Source organism: Plectropomus leopardus, chromosome 14, assembly GCF_008729295.1.
Source record: "Plectropomus leopardus isolate mb chromosome 14, YSFRI_Pleo_2.0, whole genome shotgun sequence".
Taxonomy (NCBI): Eukaryota; Metazoa; Chordata; class Actinopteri; order Perciformes; family Serranidae; genus Plectropomus; species Plectropomus leopardus.
Window position 1 is genome coordinate 12,826,512 of NC_056476.1, and position 18,306 is coordinate 12,844,817.

General features: G+C 41.1%; 2 protein-coding genes across 2 annotated transcripts in view; both read right to left on the bottom strand.

The window, feature by feature from the left end:
* Positions 1-11,188, bottom strand: part of dync1h1 (dynein, cytoplasmic 1, heavy chain 1) — a 31,052-nt gene extending 19,864 nt beyond the window's left edge. Inside the window, exons 1-27 of the mRNA XM_042500303.1 lie at positions 10,841-11,188; positions 9,069-9,156; positions 8,731-8,904; positions 8,344-8,599; positions 8,054-8,240; positions 7,641-7,912; positions 7,283-7,510; positions 6,499-7,152; positions 5,923-6,345; positions 5,635-5,814; positions 5,324-5,473; positions 4,997-5,143; positions 4,652-4,792; positions 4,266-4,442; positions 3,853-3,963; positions 3,629-3,748; positions 3,279-3,518; positions 2,942-3,097; positions 2,685-2,798; positions 2,473-2,583; positions 2,161-2,370; positions 1,849-1,995; positions 1,586-1,752; positions 1,251-1,424; positions 732-1,086; positions 440-634; positions 72-354 (exon numbers count right to left, since the gene is read on the bottom strand). Of these exons, the coding sequence (XP_042356237.1) occupies positions 72-354; positions 440-634; positions 732-1,086; positions 1,251-1,424; positions 1,586-1,752; positions 1,849-1,995; positions 2,161-2,370; positions 2,473-2,583; positions 2,685-2,798; positions 2,942-3,097; positions 3,279-3,518; positions 3,629-3,748; positions 3,853-3,963; positions 4,266-4,442; positions 4,652-4,792; positions 4,997-5,143; positions 5,324-5,473; positions 5,635-5,814; positions 5,923-6,345; positions 6,499-7,152; positions 7,283-7,510; positions 7,641-7,912; positions 8,054-8,240; positions 8,344-8,599; positions 8,731-8,904; positions 9,069-9,156; positions 10,841-11,090 (5,710 nt within the window). The 5' untranslated portion in view covers positions 11,091-11,188. The remainder of the gene's footprint in view (positions 1-71; positions 355-439; positions 635-731; positions 1,087-1,250; positions 1,425-1,585; positions 1,753-1,848; positions 1,996-2,160; positions 2,371-2,472; positions 2,584-2,684; positions 2,799-2,941; positions 3,098-3,278; positions 3,519-3,628; positions 3,749-3,852; positions 3,964-4,265; positions 4,443-4,651; positions 4,793-4,996; positions 5,144-5,323; positions 5,474-5,634; positions 5,815-5,922; positions 6,346-6,498; positions 7,153-7,282; positions 7,511-7,640; positions 7,913-8,053; positions 8,241-8,343; positions 8,600-8,730; positions 8,905-9,068; positions 9,157-10,840) is intronic.
* Positions 11,189-12,055: 867 nt separating this feature from the next.
* tmem30b (transmembrane protein 30B) lies at positions 12,056-18,038 on the bottom strand. Its single transcript, XM_042500365.1, has 8 exons — positions 17,933-18,038; positions 17,260-17,457; positions 16,926-17,033; positions 16,719-16,826; positions 15,700-15,790; positions 15,482-15,619; positions 14,990-15,196; positions 12,056-13,031 (listed from the first exon to the last, which is right to left on the bottom strand). The coding sequence occupies exons 2-8, from the start codon at positions 17,446-17,448 to the stop codon at positions 12,853-12,855; spliced, it is 1,020 nt and encodes a 339-aa protein (XP_042356299.1). The 5' UTR covers positions 17,449-17,457; positions 17,933-18,038; the 3' UTR covers positions 12,056-12,852.
* Between the last annotated feature and the right edge of the window lie 268 nt (positions 18,039-18,306).

Below are 18,306 nucleotides of genomic sequence, written 5' to 3' on the forward strand. Positions count from 1 at the left end.
GATTGCTCTATATATAAACCCATAGTTTTCTTAAAATCTATTTTCTATGATTACAAAAAAAGGTTGCATACCAAAGGGTGATCCTCCAAGGCGGGCTTCCAGAGCCTGGGTCATGGTGAGATAGCAGCGGTCTGTCAGTGGGGTCTGGACAAGTTTGTCCTGGACACCCAAGTACTCGAAGCCATAGTTGAACTTGGCGTTGGCCATCTGAATGGACAGCTGTTGCAGGACATCCGTCTGCTTGGGGTCAAAGTAGAAGCGCATCTGGCTGAGCCACTCAAAGGACTTGGGGTTGTCGATCTTGTTCTTGATCAGAGTCCTGGTCACATCACGTTGGTGCACCAGCTCAGTGATCTAGAATAGAGCAGAAGAGGGATTTAAGACAGTATTCTTGGACAACATTAGTTAAAAAATGTGTTTTTTAAAAATTCCCTTTTACCAAGTGCTCCAGTTTCCTCCTGCGGAGTGGTGGCTGCTCCATCAGCACGGTGTCAGCCAACACGTTGAGGGTGGCCTGCACATTTGACAGCACTCCCTGCATGGGTGCCATGTCTCCACCGCCAGAGATGGTGGTCAAGGCAGACTCAATGTTCTCGGACCAGGCAATCTGAGTGGAGAGGACCACCAACTGGGCCTGTGAAGAGAAGAAACAGATCAAGGGAAATTAAAGCACTGCCTGATTCCATATGCTGAATAATTCTGTGTGTAGAATAAATGCTCTCAATACCAACCTGGTAACGATCAATCCAGTTGATGTACTGACTCAGGTCAATGGCTGTGCCCTTGTTGAAGGATGCAACTTCTGTGACAGACTCGGCTAACAGCTTAGCCAGAGTCACCCTCATCTCCTTCTCCACCAGCGTCAGCCACTCGTTGATTTTGGGGTGGTCTGTGATGGAGACTGGTGTCTTGTAGAGAATCTCCTCACCCTCGCGGGAGGAGATTCCCAGCACCACTGTGTTGTCCTCGTTGAGCAGGATGCTGGAAACACCAGCAAACATTTTCTTGAAGTGCTTCTGCAGTTTGGCCACATTCTTGCTGTTGCCGATGATTTCAAGCAGGTCCTCGTCTCCAACAAAGTAGAACCTGGAATCAAAAAGAGCGTGACGGATCAGTTAAGGTTTGTTAATAAAATGATATGCGAATCAGAGAAAGCGGTTCCAAGTATTTACAATAATCATTAACGTCTTAGTTTCATGTTCTGTATGCAAGTCAACAACAATGTGCAGTCCCTTCATCCCGCATCTTACCTAGGGAATGATGATCGCTCTCTCTCCAGATACTCTCCAAGAGCTTTCTGGATTTTTCCCAGAAGGTCAGCCAGTCGCTCCAGAGACCTCTGCACTCCCTGAATATTCAGCACATCCATCACTAAAGGAGACTTTGTTACTTTCTTCATCAGTGCCAAGAACTCTGTGCTGATACTGTGAAATAAAGACAGAGAAACAAATTAAAGTCGGATCTAGCCATAAATATTGTTACAGTATTAACTGGAGGCAGATTACCAATAGCTTCTGTCTGTTGAAATTTACAAATAAATTCTAATATGTTAAAATAAAATGCAAAAGTAAGTGCCTTCATTTACCTCTGGAATCTCTGGGTTTCTACAGGTAGCAGATGTTTGATGTCAGCACTGCCGGTGAAAATGCCTTCCAGATAGACCCAACGACGCTGGACATCAATCCAAACGTCAAACAGAGCCATGATGCGATTCAGCTTATCCTCCCAGCTCAGGGCGTCTTCCTCAAACACCTGGGAGGAAATAAAGAAGAAGAACATGATGTTGATGCGGTTCTAAAAACTTTGTTTAATCTCAAACTGAAGAACACAAGATGTTATTCTGTTTACCTTGTAGTACGGAGACAACTTCATGGCCGACACGCTGTTAATATGTTCTTTGACCTTGTTGAAGAGGTCATCCCAACCTCTGATCAGACGACACTTGTTCTGGTAGTTGACCAGGTCGAGCTCATATGAGTTCCACACTTCACGGATCTGAAGACCAAAACCAGTGAATTATTATCAAAAGGTCTACAAACAAGAGACTAATTTACAATCATTTAGATTGGAAGCTGCAGATTAATCTTTTAAAAACTGCTAGTTGTTCTTATGAGCATCACAACCACACTGTATAATCTCTTGAGTGCCCTCCCTCTTTACCTGTTTAAGGAACTCCTCCAAAGCCATCTCTCCCTGAGCCACCAGGAGAACGTCCTTCACGACCATCTCATTCTTCTGCAGATCCACATCCCAGATCTGTCCCAAGGTCAACTCTGATGGCACCCAGTTAACATGCAAACGCTTCATCAGCTGCTTCCAGTGGCGGTCCTTCAGAGCCTCTGATTTCAGCTCAATCACCAACATGTTAACCTGGTGAGAAAAAAGGAATAGGCAGAGAATTAAATAACCCATTTTTAAGTTTTCTTGCAAGTCGAAATATAAGCTTGGTAGAAAACAGAATAGATGCCTGACCTTCAGGTATCCTTTAAGCAGCCTCTGGACGTACTCGTAGGAAGCATACTGCCTCAGTCTTGCCTGGAAGTTCTTCAGCTGGTTCAGAAGACCATCCAGACTCTGACGAAGCTAAAAACAAAATGCAAACGCAAGAAAAGTTATATGCTAAGTATTTCCCAAATAAGCAGAAGACATTCAATTTTACTGAATGATTATTGTGGATTTGTTACCTTGCGAGGCTGTACAGAAACCCACGGCTGTTCTTTCATCTGGTCGATCTGCTCCCAGACCTTTGACAGCTCGGACCAAACCTCCTTCAGGTCATGCAGCTCCTCTAATGCCACCTACAAATTGCAACAAAGACAGAAACTATTCAAAAAATGCATTTCTTTATGGCACTGCTGTGGTTTCAGAACACCTATAAAAGTAAAACATGGGAGCTGTAAGGGACAATAATGGAGCGATTTAAAATGTTTGCTGGCATTACCTGCACCCTTTCTTCACTGCCGCTGAGCAGGCCAGTGTCTGTGAGCTCAAGGGCTTCTTTGGCTCGGGCACACTTCTCCCTTTCAACCTTCAGACGGCCAAAGTTGCCTTCGTAGATCGTCAGAGACTGAAGCGCCTCCTCTGGACGCAGGTTACCCTGTTGAAACAGATAACCAGTTAAACTTTAAAAAGTAAAGTAATTCAGTTTTAAAAGATCTAATGATTTTTCTTTCAAGTTTTTTTCAGTTTCAAAAATAAATGCTTTAAAAACAAAAAAACAACAACAACAAAAAAAGTATTTAAGTTAAACATTCATTATATGATTCCATTTCTCTTACAGCTACTGGTTTGGTCTTCTCCCAGTCATTGAGCAAGTCAGTGGTGCGGTTTTCCACAGCTTTGTCCTCCTGGACGATTTTCATCTGCAGGTTGGCCACCTGCTGCTGGATAGCTGTATCCTTGCGCTTCATTATGTCACTGAAGGCGCCCCATTCTCCTTCGATATTGTCGATGTAAAGCCAAGATGGAGGGAACTGGAATCTCTGCTTTTCCAGCAAACGCTGTCCGTTACGGAACAACTACAGGCAGAAGAAGGGAGAATCTGATTACAACCCTAAACTGTTTTAATAAGGCACGCAATGATACCAGCGAATAAAAGTAAGAATACTGAATGTTTTAGCGTACTTACGTCCACATTTTTCTCAAACTGTTTGATCTTGCGCTTCAGGGTCTGGACATATGTTATGAAGTTGACAGCATCTGAGGTGCTAGCCGTATCCACAGAATGTTGCTCCAGTTCTTGACGGGACTGTTTAAGAAAAAGAAAGGAGATAAGGAAAATAATCCAGTTCATAGAATGATATTCTGTTCAATGTCTCGTAGAAATTAATGCTCAATAATTTTATGCCTTACCTTGGAGATCTGGGCATGGAAGTCCTGCATGTTCTGGCCAAGCATCTGGCCAAACTTGCTGAGCACTTCTTTGTGCCAGGAGTCATACTTCAGGTTCACCTTTGACTGGACCTGTTGTTAGAACAACAATAATTAACAAATAGCCCAAAGAAATACAAAAGGACACTCAATGCAGAAGATGGAGCAGCAAATAACTATATATTTCAGATATGCACTTTTATGAAACAAATTTGCAAATTAAGGCGGTTCAATTAGAAATGTCCCTCAGAATTGTTAAAATGTATAAGATTTTGTCTGAAATGTCTTGTTTCGAAGATCATGTCATGTAAGCTCATGACTTGACATTTTCCAAGCAATTGCCTTTTGAGAAACATTTTTCAAATACAGCACCTACAACTGTCAATTATTATTACCTTGCCATAGTCGATGACCACAGGTCCAAACTCTTTGCGTGTCTCAGCATTGTCAAAGGTTCCACGTGCTTTGCGGATCTGGACCAGCAGGGCCTGCCACTTGGTGAGGTCTTCACCCAGGCGGTTGTAGATGTTCTCAGCTTGCATGTCCCACAAGCACTGGTACTGCAGCCAGACCTGCACAGATACAACAAAGAAAAAAAATCAATACTCACCAACTAATACACATGACAGTGTATATTCCGCATGTTTATGATATAAAGGCAGAAGCGACAGTACAGAAGAAAATAATTTGGTATGTGATTGTTTTAAAGCTGCTTCTCAAACAATGTTATTCTATCAGAAGTAAACCTAAGGTATGACAACACACTGTAGATATCTCTTACCTTGACATACTGCTCCACCTCATTGACAATGTCTTCAACCGCATTGTAGGCCTCCTCTAAGGCTGCAGGGCCATCCGGCATCCTGGTCAGAGCATTTCTGTAGAACTTCTCCTCCTCCGACAGCTCGTAGTGGACTCCCACCTGGTGAGAAAGGACGCATTTGCTTAGATCAAATCAACAGCACAAGTGTAATATGCATTCATATACATCTCTATATATAGCATATTTGAAATAAATAAAATAACTTGAGCTATGTTTATTTGCTACACTGTTAAAAGAAGCTTGTTCTGGCTTTCTGACGTGGGAATGGAAGCCCTACAACTTAAACTGTTCAGACATCTCTACCTGGTATCTCTGGCTCTGAATCCTGGGAAGAGAAAGGATGACCATCTTCCAGGCAAACATTTCCTGGTAGAGCTTGTAGCGACAGTCTTCAATTGGTGGGTTCAGGTAGATCACCTGGTTAGTAATCCTCAGCTCGTGGATAACATTCTGAGAAAAGAAAATGACAGAATAGTTTGTTACAAATGATAGTGAGCTGTGTGCAGGAATCCAAAGTTGTTATAGTTAGTTGTTTGTTGTTGTTTTTTTAATCAGAAATGTATTGTCATTAAACAAAGCATGACATAGGTTTTACTATGACATAAGAGTTACAACAGTCATGATGGTTACCTTGATCTTTGGCTCCCCTCCAGGTTTGTGGCTCACTTGTGGAGCCTCTGTGTCCATGTCCACATCAGCTTTGTCCTCTACCTGGCCACGGAGCACCTGGGTCCAGGCCTTAAGGCCAGCCTGCAGGCGCACTCCCAAAATACGTTCAATCTATAAAAAGAAAATGAAAATTAACCCTGTTACAAAACACTCTGGCCAACTACATGTAAAAAGAAACAAAGATTCAAAGTTATTTTATTCTGACTCAAAATGGTCACAACTGAACTGAACAAGAAAAACAAATAATTGTTGTATTGCTTTGTGACGCCAACCTCAATGTCGAGCTTGTTGACCCAGATGGGCAGGTTGGAATAGGAGTGGAGATTGAGGTCGTCCACAGCCTTCTGGACTCTGTTGAGGATGTCGGAAAAGGTCTTGTTCTCAAACATGCAAGTCTCCAGAGAGCGAACCTCAAGATCAATTTTCTCTTCAATCAGCAAGAGGTCGTCCACCTGGAAACAACCCACAGCAGAAAAAAAAAATATTAGAATGAGTGTATGGGGCGATAAGGAGGACGGCCTTTACTCGAGTATGTAATCATTTTGTAATGACACACTGACCTTCTCCTGGAAGTTGAACACTGTCTCAGCCAGCCTCTGAACATAAGGATCCAGCTTGTAGGACTCCCAGACCAGAGTGATGCCTTCAGTAATGAGAGCCTGAACCTCCTTCTTCAGTCCAGCCACCAGCAGGGAGATGGAGGACCTCTCCTCCACCTTCTCACAAGTGCGCTCGTAGGTGCGCACACTCTCGATCAAAGAGATGGCAAATGGGTACAGCTGGTTAGCTTGGTGGGCTTTGTTGACAATGGCCAAAGGAACACGGAAGCTCAACCACTTGAGGTTGCGGACCTCTTTGGACAAGGTGATGATCTCTGGGAGGAAGTTGACTTTAAGCTTGAGCATGTTTCCAGTGCGTCCACGGGCACGAGTACTCTCGATTGTGAAGATGCGGCCAGACACGCCAAGGTTACGCTGCTGCACCTGATTTGCAGAATAAAAGAGTGACAAATATTTAGTAACAGAAGAAATGGCAAAAATACAAATATGCTTTGAAAGAGACAAAAACATTTCTTTAATATTTATTCAAAAATAAATATAGCTTCACTATATTTATGTCTACGATCAGTTCCATACCTTGCGGGCCCAGTCATCGAAAATCTCTTGAGTATTGAGTTTAGCCCTGAAGCTATCTCCATCCTGCTTCAGCTTCAGCCCCTCCACGTGGTTCTCCCAGCCTTTTCCCAGAACATCCTCCACTCTCTTCATATACGCAGTCAGCTGACGGTCGATCTGCTTGGCCCAGATGATGGAGCCAGAAACAGGTGGCAGGTCTCGGACATGGCTCATCTTGCAGGCCTGGCTCTGAGGATACTGCACTTTGAACTTGTCATGCAGCGACTCAATGTCATCTTTCACACGCTGGATGAGCTGCGTCTGGTACTCTCGGATGGCACCGCGGATGTGGGGGCGCACAAAGAGAGCGTTGAAGCGAGAGAAGATGCGGAACATCTCATTGGCGTTCTTGGCGGTTCCCAGCTGGTCACGCAGGCGGGCAGTGATACGGGTCTCCACGCGGTCAATGCGTTCGTCGTAGCGCTTCATGGCAGCTTCCCAGGCTTCCATGCCTTCCTTAGAGACATCCAGACCGTCGACCTCTTTGACATTCTCATATGCCAGGTTGACCTCCTCAATGGCATTGGCGTCAGCAGCATCAAAGAGAACTCCAGCTACCTTCATGTCTTGAGGCTCAACTGTCTCGCCAGGGGCATGTTGTGGCACAGCAGAAACCTGGAAACAAACGTTAAATGTTTGTCAATAAAGTGTGGATTAAACCACATTTTCTATCAGTATTCAATAGAAATCAACATTAAAGTGATCATGAAAGAGGTAAATAACAGCAAGACATGCTGGTCTTTACCTGAGGCCTCAGCACACGGACAATGACAGCCCTCAACTGCTCGTGTTGCCGTCTGAAACGTCTCATATGATCCAGACGTGATTGAAGCTTCCTGTGGGCGGGGCTCAAACGCCACACCATCTTCAGGTTCTCCTCTCTCTTTCTCTTCACAATGTCCCTCAGAAGCACCTGCAGTTTCTCATACTCATCCTCCCAGGTCTGGAACACCTCGAAGCATGCCACCATCACCTGCACAGTTTAAGTTTTAAAAGGATATTTAGGAAGATGCAGAATATTTTGAGTAGCCTGATTAAGAGTGTACTTCTGTGGGAAAAATAACAAAAGTTTTAGTTTATGTTAGAGGCCAAACAACACCAACCTTTTCAAACTCCTCGTAGGCGACATGCATAAGCTTCCTGGTGCCCAACACCTTAAGGAGCTGGGAGCTCAAGTCCCTGGAGATGGCTTCTACCAGACGCAGTGCTCTCTGGATAGGGTACTTGGTGTTCCTGATCTTTTTCAAGTGAGTGAATATGGCCATCAGAGCCTGTCGGATCTTATCAAGCTCCGAAGCAGAGAGCAGGTCATTGAGAGGGAAATCCTTCATCAGAGGATTGTAGTCATTGACGGTTTCCACAGCCTGTTTCAGACCTGTGAGGAGTAAGAAAAAAAAAAAAAAAAAGAAAAAAAAAAAGGATGAAGAAAAAATCATACTGTATTGGTAATACTGCCATTAAAGGTAGCAGAATGAAAGAAGCAAAGGAAAAATTGTTGAGAATGACTGTCACTCACCAGTGTCGGTGTCAAAGCTGACAGTAGCGTGGAAACGCTTGCCGTGTTTGAGGATGTCCAGTGTGAGCAGAACCTCGGGGCTCTCTCTCTTCTCCTGGATCCTGTTGAGGGCTCTCTCCAGATTCAGCCAGAAACTGATCTCCTGCAAGGCTGTGCCTGAAGCTGGGTCACGATCGAGCTTTGTCACCTGATAAATGGGTGACAAATAAACCCAGTGGTGAGTATAAGAGAAAAAAACCTTTTCATCTCTCACATATAATATGAGATGAGAATACAGGAAGGCCTCTAACCTTCTGGATCTCCCTGATCCAGCGGTTGACTCCAGATTGCAGCTGGTTAAGGAAGGTTGGGTCCTCTACTTTGTCACCAAAGTCAGTGACTTTGGGCTTCTCCCCGCGCTCATTGCACTGCTTGGCGATGTTTGAGATGATGGGATGGATGAGCAGGCTGATTTCGGGAATCTCGATGTTCTGCTGCAGGTGGAGAAGGCCCATCTCCAGCTCAGCAATCTTCTTCTCCACTGAGGGAGCCATTTTATCCCCATCTCTAAAGGGTTAGGACAGACATGACGGTGCAAAAGAATTGTCCATCAATAATTCCTCCAAGCAGAGTTCGAGATTCACTTTACTTGTTGCACAGTTTTCAATCACAATATAAAGACTAATTTTGAGGCTTACCTGTCTGCCTTGCCAGACTCGCGGATGTAGGACTTAAAGAAAGGAGAGACAGCATTGCTGATGAAAGAGTGGAGTGTTTCGTAGGGGGAATCCTCACTCAAAGTGAGAACTCGCACTTGGGTTGATATGGGCTTGTCTGCGTCAATGACTCCTGTTCTCTTGATGAAAGCCAAGCTGCAGGGGACAAAATAGCAAAAACAATCAGAGTTCCAAATTAACAGAACTTCAGTGAAAGCTGAGTGCTATACAGTAAATTAAAATAATCTTTTGGAGAAAATGAAGGAGGGTTTTACTGGTAAAAGAAGACCTCTGTTCAGTGCATTAGATGCATCATTTACCTGTTGGACTTCACCCCATAATGTATGTCAACGCTGATGTTGTAAGTGATGCACTCCTTCTCCTCTTCTCCTTCATCTCCAACATCCTCTGTGTGGAGAACAAATAAAATGTATGTCTTATTTTATCAAGTAAACTGAAAACCCATTACATCATGAAAAAAACACTCAATAATCAATGATATATGAATGTTTTGCAACAGAAATATTCAAGTTGAAATCAAGTTTTTAGTACATATGGCATGCAGCAAGTAGATAAGACTGATCGATAGATAAGACTTGGTCAAAGCCAACCAAATATACTCTGCTGCTCATGTTAAAAATAAATCATCTGAATGCAAGACAGGAGTTTAGTTTATCTGAGCATAATAAGCCTTGTTACAGTAGGATGACAGTGCATTCTGGCCTCCATCCAGTCCCCACCCTTCTTTACAAGTGAGATCATGGCTTGCAGGAAAAGAAAGTGCTCTCTGCATTGCAGCATCAGTATTCTTAGTGCACAATAATGGGCTCGGGGAGAGACTCTCAGGCTGGGAATCTGAAACCTACAGGCTCAGGCTTAGTGGCTGATCATGTGCAGTATCAAGGGATCAAGGTTTAGCACTCATAAAACACTGGTAAGGCCAAGTGGCTCTGAGGCTCAGGATTAATTCGTCTGGAGGAAACAGAAGATAATGTGTCCATTGACACAAGCTAGTTCACATGATAAAACCAAAAGATGGTGCACACAACATGACTTTGATTCATTACAAAGGATTCATTTTCTTTGAATTTCTATCACTTTGACGTTTGTGCAGTTTTTTGTTGTTATTATTAGCACTGTGTTTGCTCCGTTGAGTTTTGTAGAGCACAGCTGTCAAGAACTATTATGCCTATGTGCTTTAAAAAATAAACAGCATATGAGAAACAAAGTGGTAGTGCTAAGGGACTGTTCATTATGAGAGGGGAGCAAGGTTCGCACAACTTATAGCAAGTTGGGGGAGAAAAAAAACTCAGACCAATCACTTGGGGTTAGGAAGAAATTTGGACCAAATATTTAATATAAAACATGACTTTTGGGTGACAGCAAGTTACCATTTTTTGAGATTTTACAATGCAATGTAATAAAAAAGAGATTCATAAATTAATTTTAAAAATGTATGCATTTAAAGACTTTTTAAGGCTCTGCAGTGACTCTGGGGGCATGGATGATGCAAAACGGGGCAGGGACTTAAGATTACTTTTTCAGCATTGTGTATGGAGTTGTGTTTTTTATTTTATGAAGCATCTTTCATAGCCTCACACCGTGAAATATGGTTATTTATGGTGAATGGAGGGTCATGCATTTTAACCCAGTCACTCAGGGAGGCTCAAAGGGCCATTCCCTTCTTCTGATAAATACAGAAGAGTCCCTAACTTTTGTTAAATTGTACATCACCTCAGCAACAATTATTTATTAAATGCGGCTTAATAACCATGACACCTTAAAATTGTAGCTAACACCGACCACTGTCATTGGAGTGTGCTGTGTTGCCATTGGCTCGGTTTTCTCTTCCCCACCCATTGTGGCGTAGTTTCTAATTTAACAATGAGATGGACAAAGATATCAAGCTAACTTGCATCGCTTTAGACCCAACTGTCAAATAATACTAGCTAGCTGTCATAATACGTTAACTAGCAAGCATTCAGTTTTCCGTTGGAGACTAATTTAACGGCATCAGACTCATTGTGTTCAGAACAATAACTGTTTTTAGTCAAATTATATTAGCCAGCTGACTTTTTCTTGCTAAAAGTACCTTTGAGTGCACTCCTTTCGACCAGAATGGTGTGAACTTGGGGATCCGACAGAAATTTCTTCATCTGCTCCACGGCACTCTTCTCCTCCAGGGCGGTTTCCAGAGCGGCCGGGGCCTCGCCGCCATCTTCCAGGAGCAGCGGCACCAATTTTCTCATATGCTTCTGCAGCACCGAGGTATCAGCGACCGTTTGAACGGCCGACACCTCCATGGTGCCGGAGTTTTCCTCCGTCCCCCCACCGTCGGACATTATTTGAAGCGGTCAACGACGGCCAGTAACGGTGTGAAAGTGAACAAAGAAACGAAGCTGACGTTAAACTGCTGACTGCACTGTCTTCCGGAGACAGTCAGAGGCTGACTGCCGCTGTCAAAACGCCGCAACCGTGGCCGTCAGATTTATCTGCGCAATGGATTGTGGTACTTGTAGTTTTAAAGTATTAGCGTTTTGTTGGACTCAGTTGAGCTTAAAACTACAATACCCATAATGCAATTGAACGAATCATTTTTCTCCTCTCCTTTTGTTTTACCCGTGTATGACAGATAGGGGGAGAAAGGGAGTTGTCTCCAATGATGCAGAGCAATACATTTATGCATCTATGTACAGAAAAATCCATAATCTAATCTAATTAAATATAATATAATATAATTTAATCTAAATAGATCCTTACATTGTAAGCTTTTTTACAATACACCTTTTACAATAGTTAGTTAATAGTTAGTGAACAAATTCATATATCTATGCTTCCCGCATGTTAGAATTTGAATTCACCCCATCTATTTATTATATTTTTCTTTCTACTGTATATTTATGTTATTGCATTGGGTTTTTTTTACTAATGTTCTGAATTTACACTGTCCTCTTTGCTGTGGTGGTGATGAAAAATTCCCAGTTGTGGGACAGTAAAAATTTAAAAAAGTATTAATCATTACTTCTGCATATATTTTTTTTCTAAGGAACAAAAACATCTAGACCCATCAGCTAAGAAGGCAGACCTGCAGCAGCAGAAACGCTAGCAGAATTTCCTAGATCCTAGATCTGAAAAAAATAAATTAGAGACCTCTGAAGTCATAGTAAAGAAGTGGTTCAAGGATAAAAACTTTGCCTATGGATAGCAAAAAGCCCAGATTTCCATAGAATCCCACATCAATGGTTAAAAATGATGTAAACATGGCTACAATAACAAGGTTATCTAAAGACAGACAGGAATGTGAAGCTATGGTTTTGATGTTTTATTAAATAAATATCAACATGAAGTAAAACCTCTGCAAGACTTAAAACATGAGCTTGTATAGCCTGTACACCAGATCCCTGAAATAATATCCCCACGTTTTACAGCATTATATCTAAGCTAAGCTACACATCTCACTAAATCAAGTATAAATTCTTGTGCAGTATTATATGGCTTATCAAATGTTCAATGGCTTTAATATTACTACTTACCTAAAAGGAGGAGGCAGCTCATTTTCTTATGATAAAAAGCACAAATTTGAAAAAACAAAGTATTTAAAGCCTGAGAGAAATGCCCTGCCATATCCCTAGTTCATTTAAATAAACTTGACAAGTACAGACTCAACGAACAAGAGTGCACAAAAGCTGTATATCTACTTCTGTCCACCAGATAGCGGCCTGCAGATTCACAGTGGGGTCATTATAACAGTACCAATATGAAAGAACAGATATTTACAACAGATACATTATCATTCTAATTTTTGACAAGGCTTGTGAGCAAATACATGCACTCATATTGGAAGTCATCCTATTTTGTAGTCAATGGGGAAACTCAAGTGTCGAGTCTCAACTCATAAAATCACACCAGGTTTCCTCTGCTCCTTATGAAGCGCCGTGAAGTCCAGAATAATGTGTTCACAGGTGGCGTGTAGCTTTATCTTCCCATTGCGTGAACACAGTATTGTGCTTTCATCATCCCATTGAGTAAAAAGGTAAAAAGGAGAAAAATGTGAAAAATGAAAAAAAAAAAATCCTCCATCGTCCTCAGTCCACGACGAGGCCCTCACTCTTCCTCAGGAAACTTGAATTTAGCATAGACGATGAGCATGACTATGGACATTAAGATGCAGAGTGAACCAATCACAAGGTAGGCGATGCCCAAGAACTCGTTCTTGCCGCCCATCCAGGACACATTGCTGAACACCACCTTCTTCCTCCCATTAAAGCTCAGAACAGGATAGTCTGAGGGACAACTTGTTAAGGATATACAGCAAAAATGGGGACACATAAAATAAGAAAGATTTAAAAAAAAAAAAAAAAAAGACCATGTGTCAATACATTCACTATTGTATCCAAAATGGCATCAAGATACTGCATTAAACAACCAGTAGTTTTGCACGTTTTAACACATTTACTAAGGGGGATCCCCAGATACACCTCGATACGATACTAACAGGATATTTAAGTCACGATAAAATATTATTGCGGTTTTAAATATAATGTGATAGCTTATGATATTGCAATTCATTGACTTTTTTCAACTGCAAATTATGTCAGCAAAGGAAAGCTTTAACATTTGTTTTATTTAATCAGATAAAGGTTTCCGCCTGTTCATCTCACATCTTTTTTTTGCAGTAAAATGGACTAAAAAAGCAACAGATGTACTATTTTAGGCGACTATCAAAGTTTTATCTGTATTTACAACATAATAATTACAATAATAAACTAGTCGATGACTGGCGACCATGTATTAATACAATATTGCCATGTTAAATATTGAGATACCATGCTGTATTGATTCCTTCCCCGACCCCTACAATGTAAACCTGACTGTGTTAAATTTGAATCCATCTTTTCGGGCATTTCTTGCCTTTATTGATTTCAGCTATATATCAAAATCAGATAACAAACACTAAACTTTCTTGACTTATATAATCCATCTGCGTTACATTATTGTAATGACTTATGCCATTGTAAACTTCAACCATAATCTATTTTTAAATTGCATTACTGATTGATCCTTTTTGACTGACAAAAATGTGGATTTGATGAGTTTTCAGTGTGCACGGAAAAGAATAAAACGCAATGTCTGCCTGAAAAAGCAAAAAAACATATTCAGCTAAACAACTAAAATTCTCTGGTGAAACGATTGTAGACAAAAATGTAAAGTATACATGAGCATTTAAATGTCAAAAACGGATTTAAACTTGTAAACATGGTGGTATGGTCTCTTAAGCGAAATGGAAAATGTCTGTGGCATTTACATAGGTTTTGTAGGAGCAGTCATAAGATATTATTTGCATAGCACATTTACTTAAGTCAGACAATTTGCCTGTTTTTTTTTCTTAACTCAAGGAACTCCTGAGTCATTGTGTTCACTTTGCTCAGGTAAAAACAGAACCACACCCAACCTGTTTAACAAGTTAGACTTAACTGCTGTTGTTGTAACACAACACAAAACACGCAGCAAATTCAGTGGCTGATACATTTATATATCTTTGAAGTTTTGGAAATCATGTGGATGGAACTAACTCTTTTAGCCATGCAGATGTCCTAGTTTAAAGTTCTGATAGTAAGGTTTATTCTGCAGACTTATACGCCTTTAAACAAATAAACTGTTCTCTTCCACTTTCGCAACGAGGAATGTCCCAGACATAATCGCAAAGATGCATTTTAAGAACCTATAATGTCTTTCTTGTTTATAATGTCTCTCTAATTAAATACCACTTATTTAAAAGTGGATTTTTTTTTTGCTGTCTTGTATATTACAAAAAAAATGCTGTACCAATTCCTTGTTTTACGACATTTGATTGCTCGCTCTCTTTTTTTTCGTATAAAAATAGAAATTGGACTGATTCAAGTGTGGCCTTTGTTTAATAGTTGATGTTACCTACATCATTATCTTGTCATAACAGCTGCTGCTATCTACATGCACTAGTGAAATATCTCATTTAAGTAAGTGTATATACCTTGATAAAGGCATGCCTTGGCTTTTAATGTGACTATTTTGCTATCCGTTAAACCTGCATTATATCAAACAAGATGTAATGAGTTATAGTTGAACAGTACTTATTTGTGTGATGGCAAAAAAAGGATAAATAGGGTCAGAGTGAAAATTATTAACATGTAAAATAGTCTTTTTTAAACACAAGATTTACGCTTAACTATTCATGCATAAAGCTGTAATGTACAAAGGATACTGTAGGCGATTTCGAGTGAGTAGTTCCCAACCGGCAGACCCTTTGCATAATCGCCCTCTGTGATTCGTCGATACAGCTTTCTGAAATCTGGCAGGGCGGCGATCCTCATCCACACCAGGAAATCTTGATTGATGAAGCCGTTGTTAGCAGGGTCTGAGGGGTCCAATTCGTACGCAGGCTTGGGCCAAGATAAGGGTTTCACTGTACCTGGAAGTTATATTCAGCAATCATGATTGTCAAACATTATATTACACCTGTATTGTTATTTCTTTTATGTGAATTCACCATAAAGACCCTTATTTACTGCACTAAAGTGTTACTTCTTTTGTACATGATACTCCCTTCAATACGGCTTCTCCACCAATTTTTGATCCTTGTGACCATCCAGTTAATTTTGAGCAAATTGGGAACCCCTCATTAAACACAATTCATCCCCATCATAGCACTATTAGAACAGAAAAGACAGCCAGTCACAGCAGAGTAAGTTACTACCGTTGAATGCGTTCTTCAGAGGTTTGACAGTGGGGTTTCTGAATTTGATGTTGTAGTCCGTCCACCAAGCAATTCCTTTTCCATCAAAGGGCACCAGCTTCTTTGTCCCACTGACTTTCTGATACAGCTTGAAGGTGTCTAAAAAACAAGAATTCATACTTCATTAACACAGCAATAACACACTTAATTTCAAAGTAACTCTAAATGTCCTTACATACCATTGAACATGCTGTTTGCTATTGATCCACATGGAACAATTGGTCTGTCGTTGCTGTCATATTGATAGGGTGCACAGGTGTCATCAGGACTCTTCAAGAGACAGAACAGGTTTTCATCAAACACACTATGTACTCTGATAAACTTATGAACTGTTTAAAGGCACAGGGTATAGGATTTAGGGGGATAGGTTGACAGAAAAGGTGAATAATATAATAACTGTTTCCTTTTGTTACGTATCCCCTGAAAATAAGAATCATTGTGTTTTCTTTCCCCAGAATGAGTAGTTTATATCTACATAAGAAGTGGGTCCTGGTTCACTGAGTACACCTTGTCGCACCGTAATGTTTCTACAGTAGCCCAGAATGGATAGTCAGGGCTTTTTGCATTTTTGCATCGGCCACCGTAGTTAGCAGCCCCTCTATGATGAGCCAAACAGTGTCGGGAAAACATAGATTTTAAACATGAACTGCTTTTTTCAGTGTTTACACCAGTAAAAATCACAGTGTCCATTTGTTTGGAAGAAGAAGAGACCTCTGCGAGTAATTTGACTCTCGGTAAAAACCTCCTGGATGTCTGGATGTTAAATTATCAAAGAAAAACGTTGAGCGTACATTAATAGATGTTGGAATGGTGGCTTTCTGCAATCAGCCAAACAGCATTAGAAAAACACTGATTTGTAATGTGAAACTGCTTTATCTAGTGTTTTCAACAATTTTAATCACCTGGTCTCTATGTTTTGGAGAGAATGAGACCTTTGCGATTATTCAGCTCCCGGTAAACCTCCTCAACAATCAACACTGAGGAAACTCTACCTGGGACTTCATGCACATGAAAGAAGTTTCACCTGGATTTAATCTGCAATAATCACCTCTTGATGCCACTAAATCACTGCACCTTTAACCAAAGTGACAACTTGGCATATTTGTACTCCATGCTGCATATCTTTTAAGTAAATTTTAGAAATTAAAACCAGAGGATTGTTTTTTTCCCCCCTCAAAATCCTATGTTGTTAACTTGCCTTAAAGTTATCAATGTCTCCAGACAGCTGGTTATCATCTCTGGACACACTGTATCGTCTGTAGTTTTGGAAGTAGTTGGACAAACCATAATAAAAGAAAACAGGCCCCTGAGGATGAAAACAGAATTACAAAAGCATAACTCAGTGTCAGAGGCAGGAGCACAGTTCAACGTCATTACTGCTTGAATATGTGTGCAAAGCTCCAACCTTAAATAGAGTGTCAATGGAGAAGTCCAGCGTGCAAACACAGTTCTTGTTATCTGGGTTAGAGCACTTGAAGCATGGTGAGTTCTGTTCAACCCCAGTGTAGTCCAGCTGTGTGGCAAAGAACAAGAGAGGTTATTAATTATTGATTGCTACAACACCTAACTCCATCAGGCGTTACGGGACACCACACTTCCGTAAAAGCAGCACAATTGTTTTCATATTTACTTAAGGTTTGTTCACCTCTACCCAGTTAACAAATCTTTTTTCTGTCTCTCTTTTTGCAGGTGACATCTGACCCACCCAACTGATTTGTGTTCAGTGGTCACAGACCTACCTCCAACACCTGGATGCTCCGTGAAGTGACAAAGAGGGCAACGCCAATGCCAATGAATGCCAGGCCAATGAGGACAAACAGTGGGATGACAATGCCAGCGGAGAGAATGGGCTGCCATGCCGGAAGCCTCTGCTGAGTGAAGGCGGTGTTGTCAGGCCGGTTGGCTAACTCCGGCTCTTGCTTCACCATTTTTTGGATCTGTTGGTTACATTGTTTATCAGATTACCAGTTTGTACTTGCTTGTATGTATTGTATAATAAGTGTACTATGTTATAGTCATTGCAAGCACGTGAAGCACTCCCTAGATAATCTAGAATATACAGACTAAGTTAAATAAAGGTTTATTCATCGAGGTCCAACATGAATTTACCCTGGTTTGAAGCAGGACTCCCCCATTTCTGCTTATTCAAGAGTATACTTTCATTTTAATGTAGGACATTGCAGGCAACTTCATCATTAACTTTTTAACAACACAGAATCTACCCCACCCCTAAAAGGCTTCATATCACACCCAAAAATCTTGAATCTTAACTACCAACAACACCCAGAGGAGCCGAGAGCAAAACAGACATGGCCCTGCTTTAAACTCACCTGAGAACTTGCAGGTTAAGTCAGATAAGTGAGGCCAAAGCACTTATTTACGATTAATATTTAGATTTTAGTTGGTACTTACATGCAGTCAGCTCAAACTGGAGAAACAAAGGAGTGAAACAAAACGTCGGTATGCTTCCCTGAGTAGTAGGCGCGACGGAGAAGCTCACCTTTACCTGTCCACCCCCACCTTCCCGTCCTTGCCCATCCTGCTCTTCCTCTAAGCTGACGTCAGTTTGTGCGCAGGTCTGGGATCAGTTTTGTCGTTTCTAAAAATAAAATAATATAAGATTTATTTATTTATTTTTAAGTTTTGTCGTTTCTTCGCAAACAGAAGATGCGAAAATGCTGCATTCCGCTCAGCAACTGAAGGAAACTTTAATCAACTATATTTTTATGTTTATACCTGAAAAACAAAGCCGATTTGTGTCTGAAACATGGGCTAAAAGACAATTT

What these genes read in the sequence shown, in the direction of transcription:
- tmem30b (XM_042500365.1), bottom strand. Translation starts at nt 17,448, where the DNA reads ATGGTGAAGCAAGAGCCGGAGTTAGCCAACCGGCCTGACAACACCGCC. An exon ending in CCATTGACACTCTATTTAAG is followed by an intron (nt 16,827 to 16,925) that starts GTTGGAGCTTTG and finishes TTTCATCCTCAG; the next exon opens with GGGCCTGTTTTCTTTTATTA. An exon ending in AGCAAACAGCATGTTCAATG is followed by an intron (nt 15,620 to 15,699) that starts GTATGTAAGGAC and finishes CTTGTTTTTTAG; the next exon opens with ACACCTTCAAGCTGTATCAG.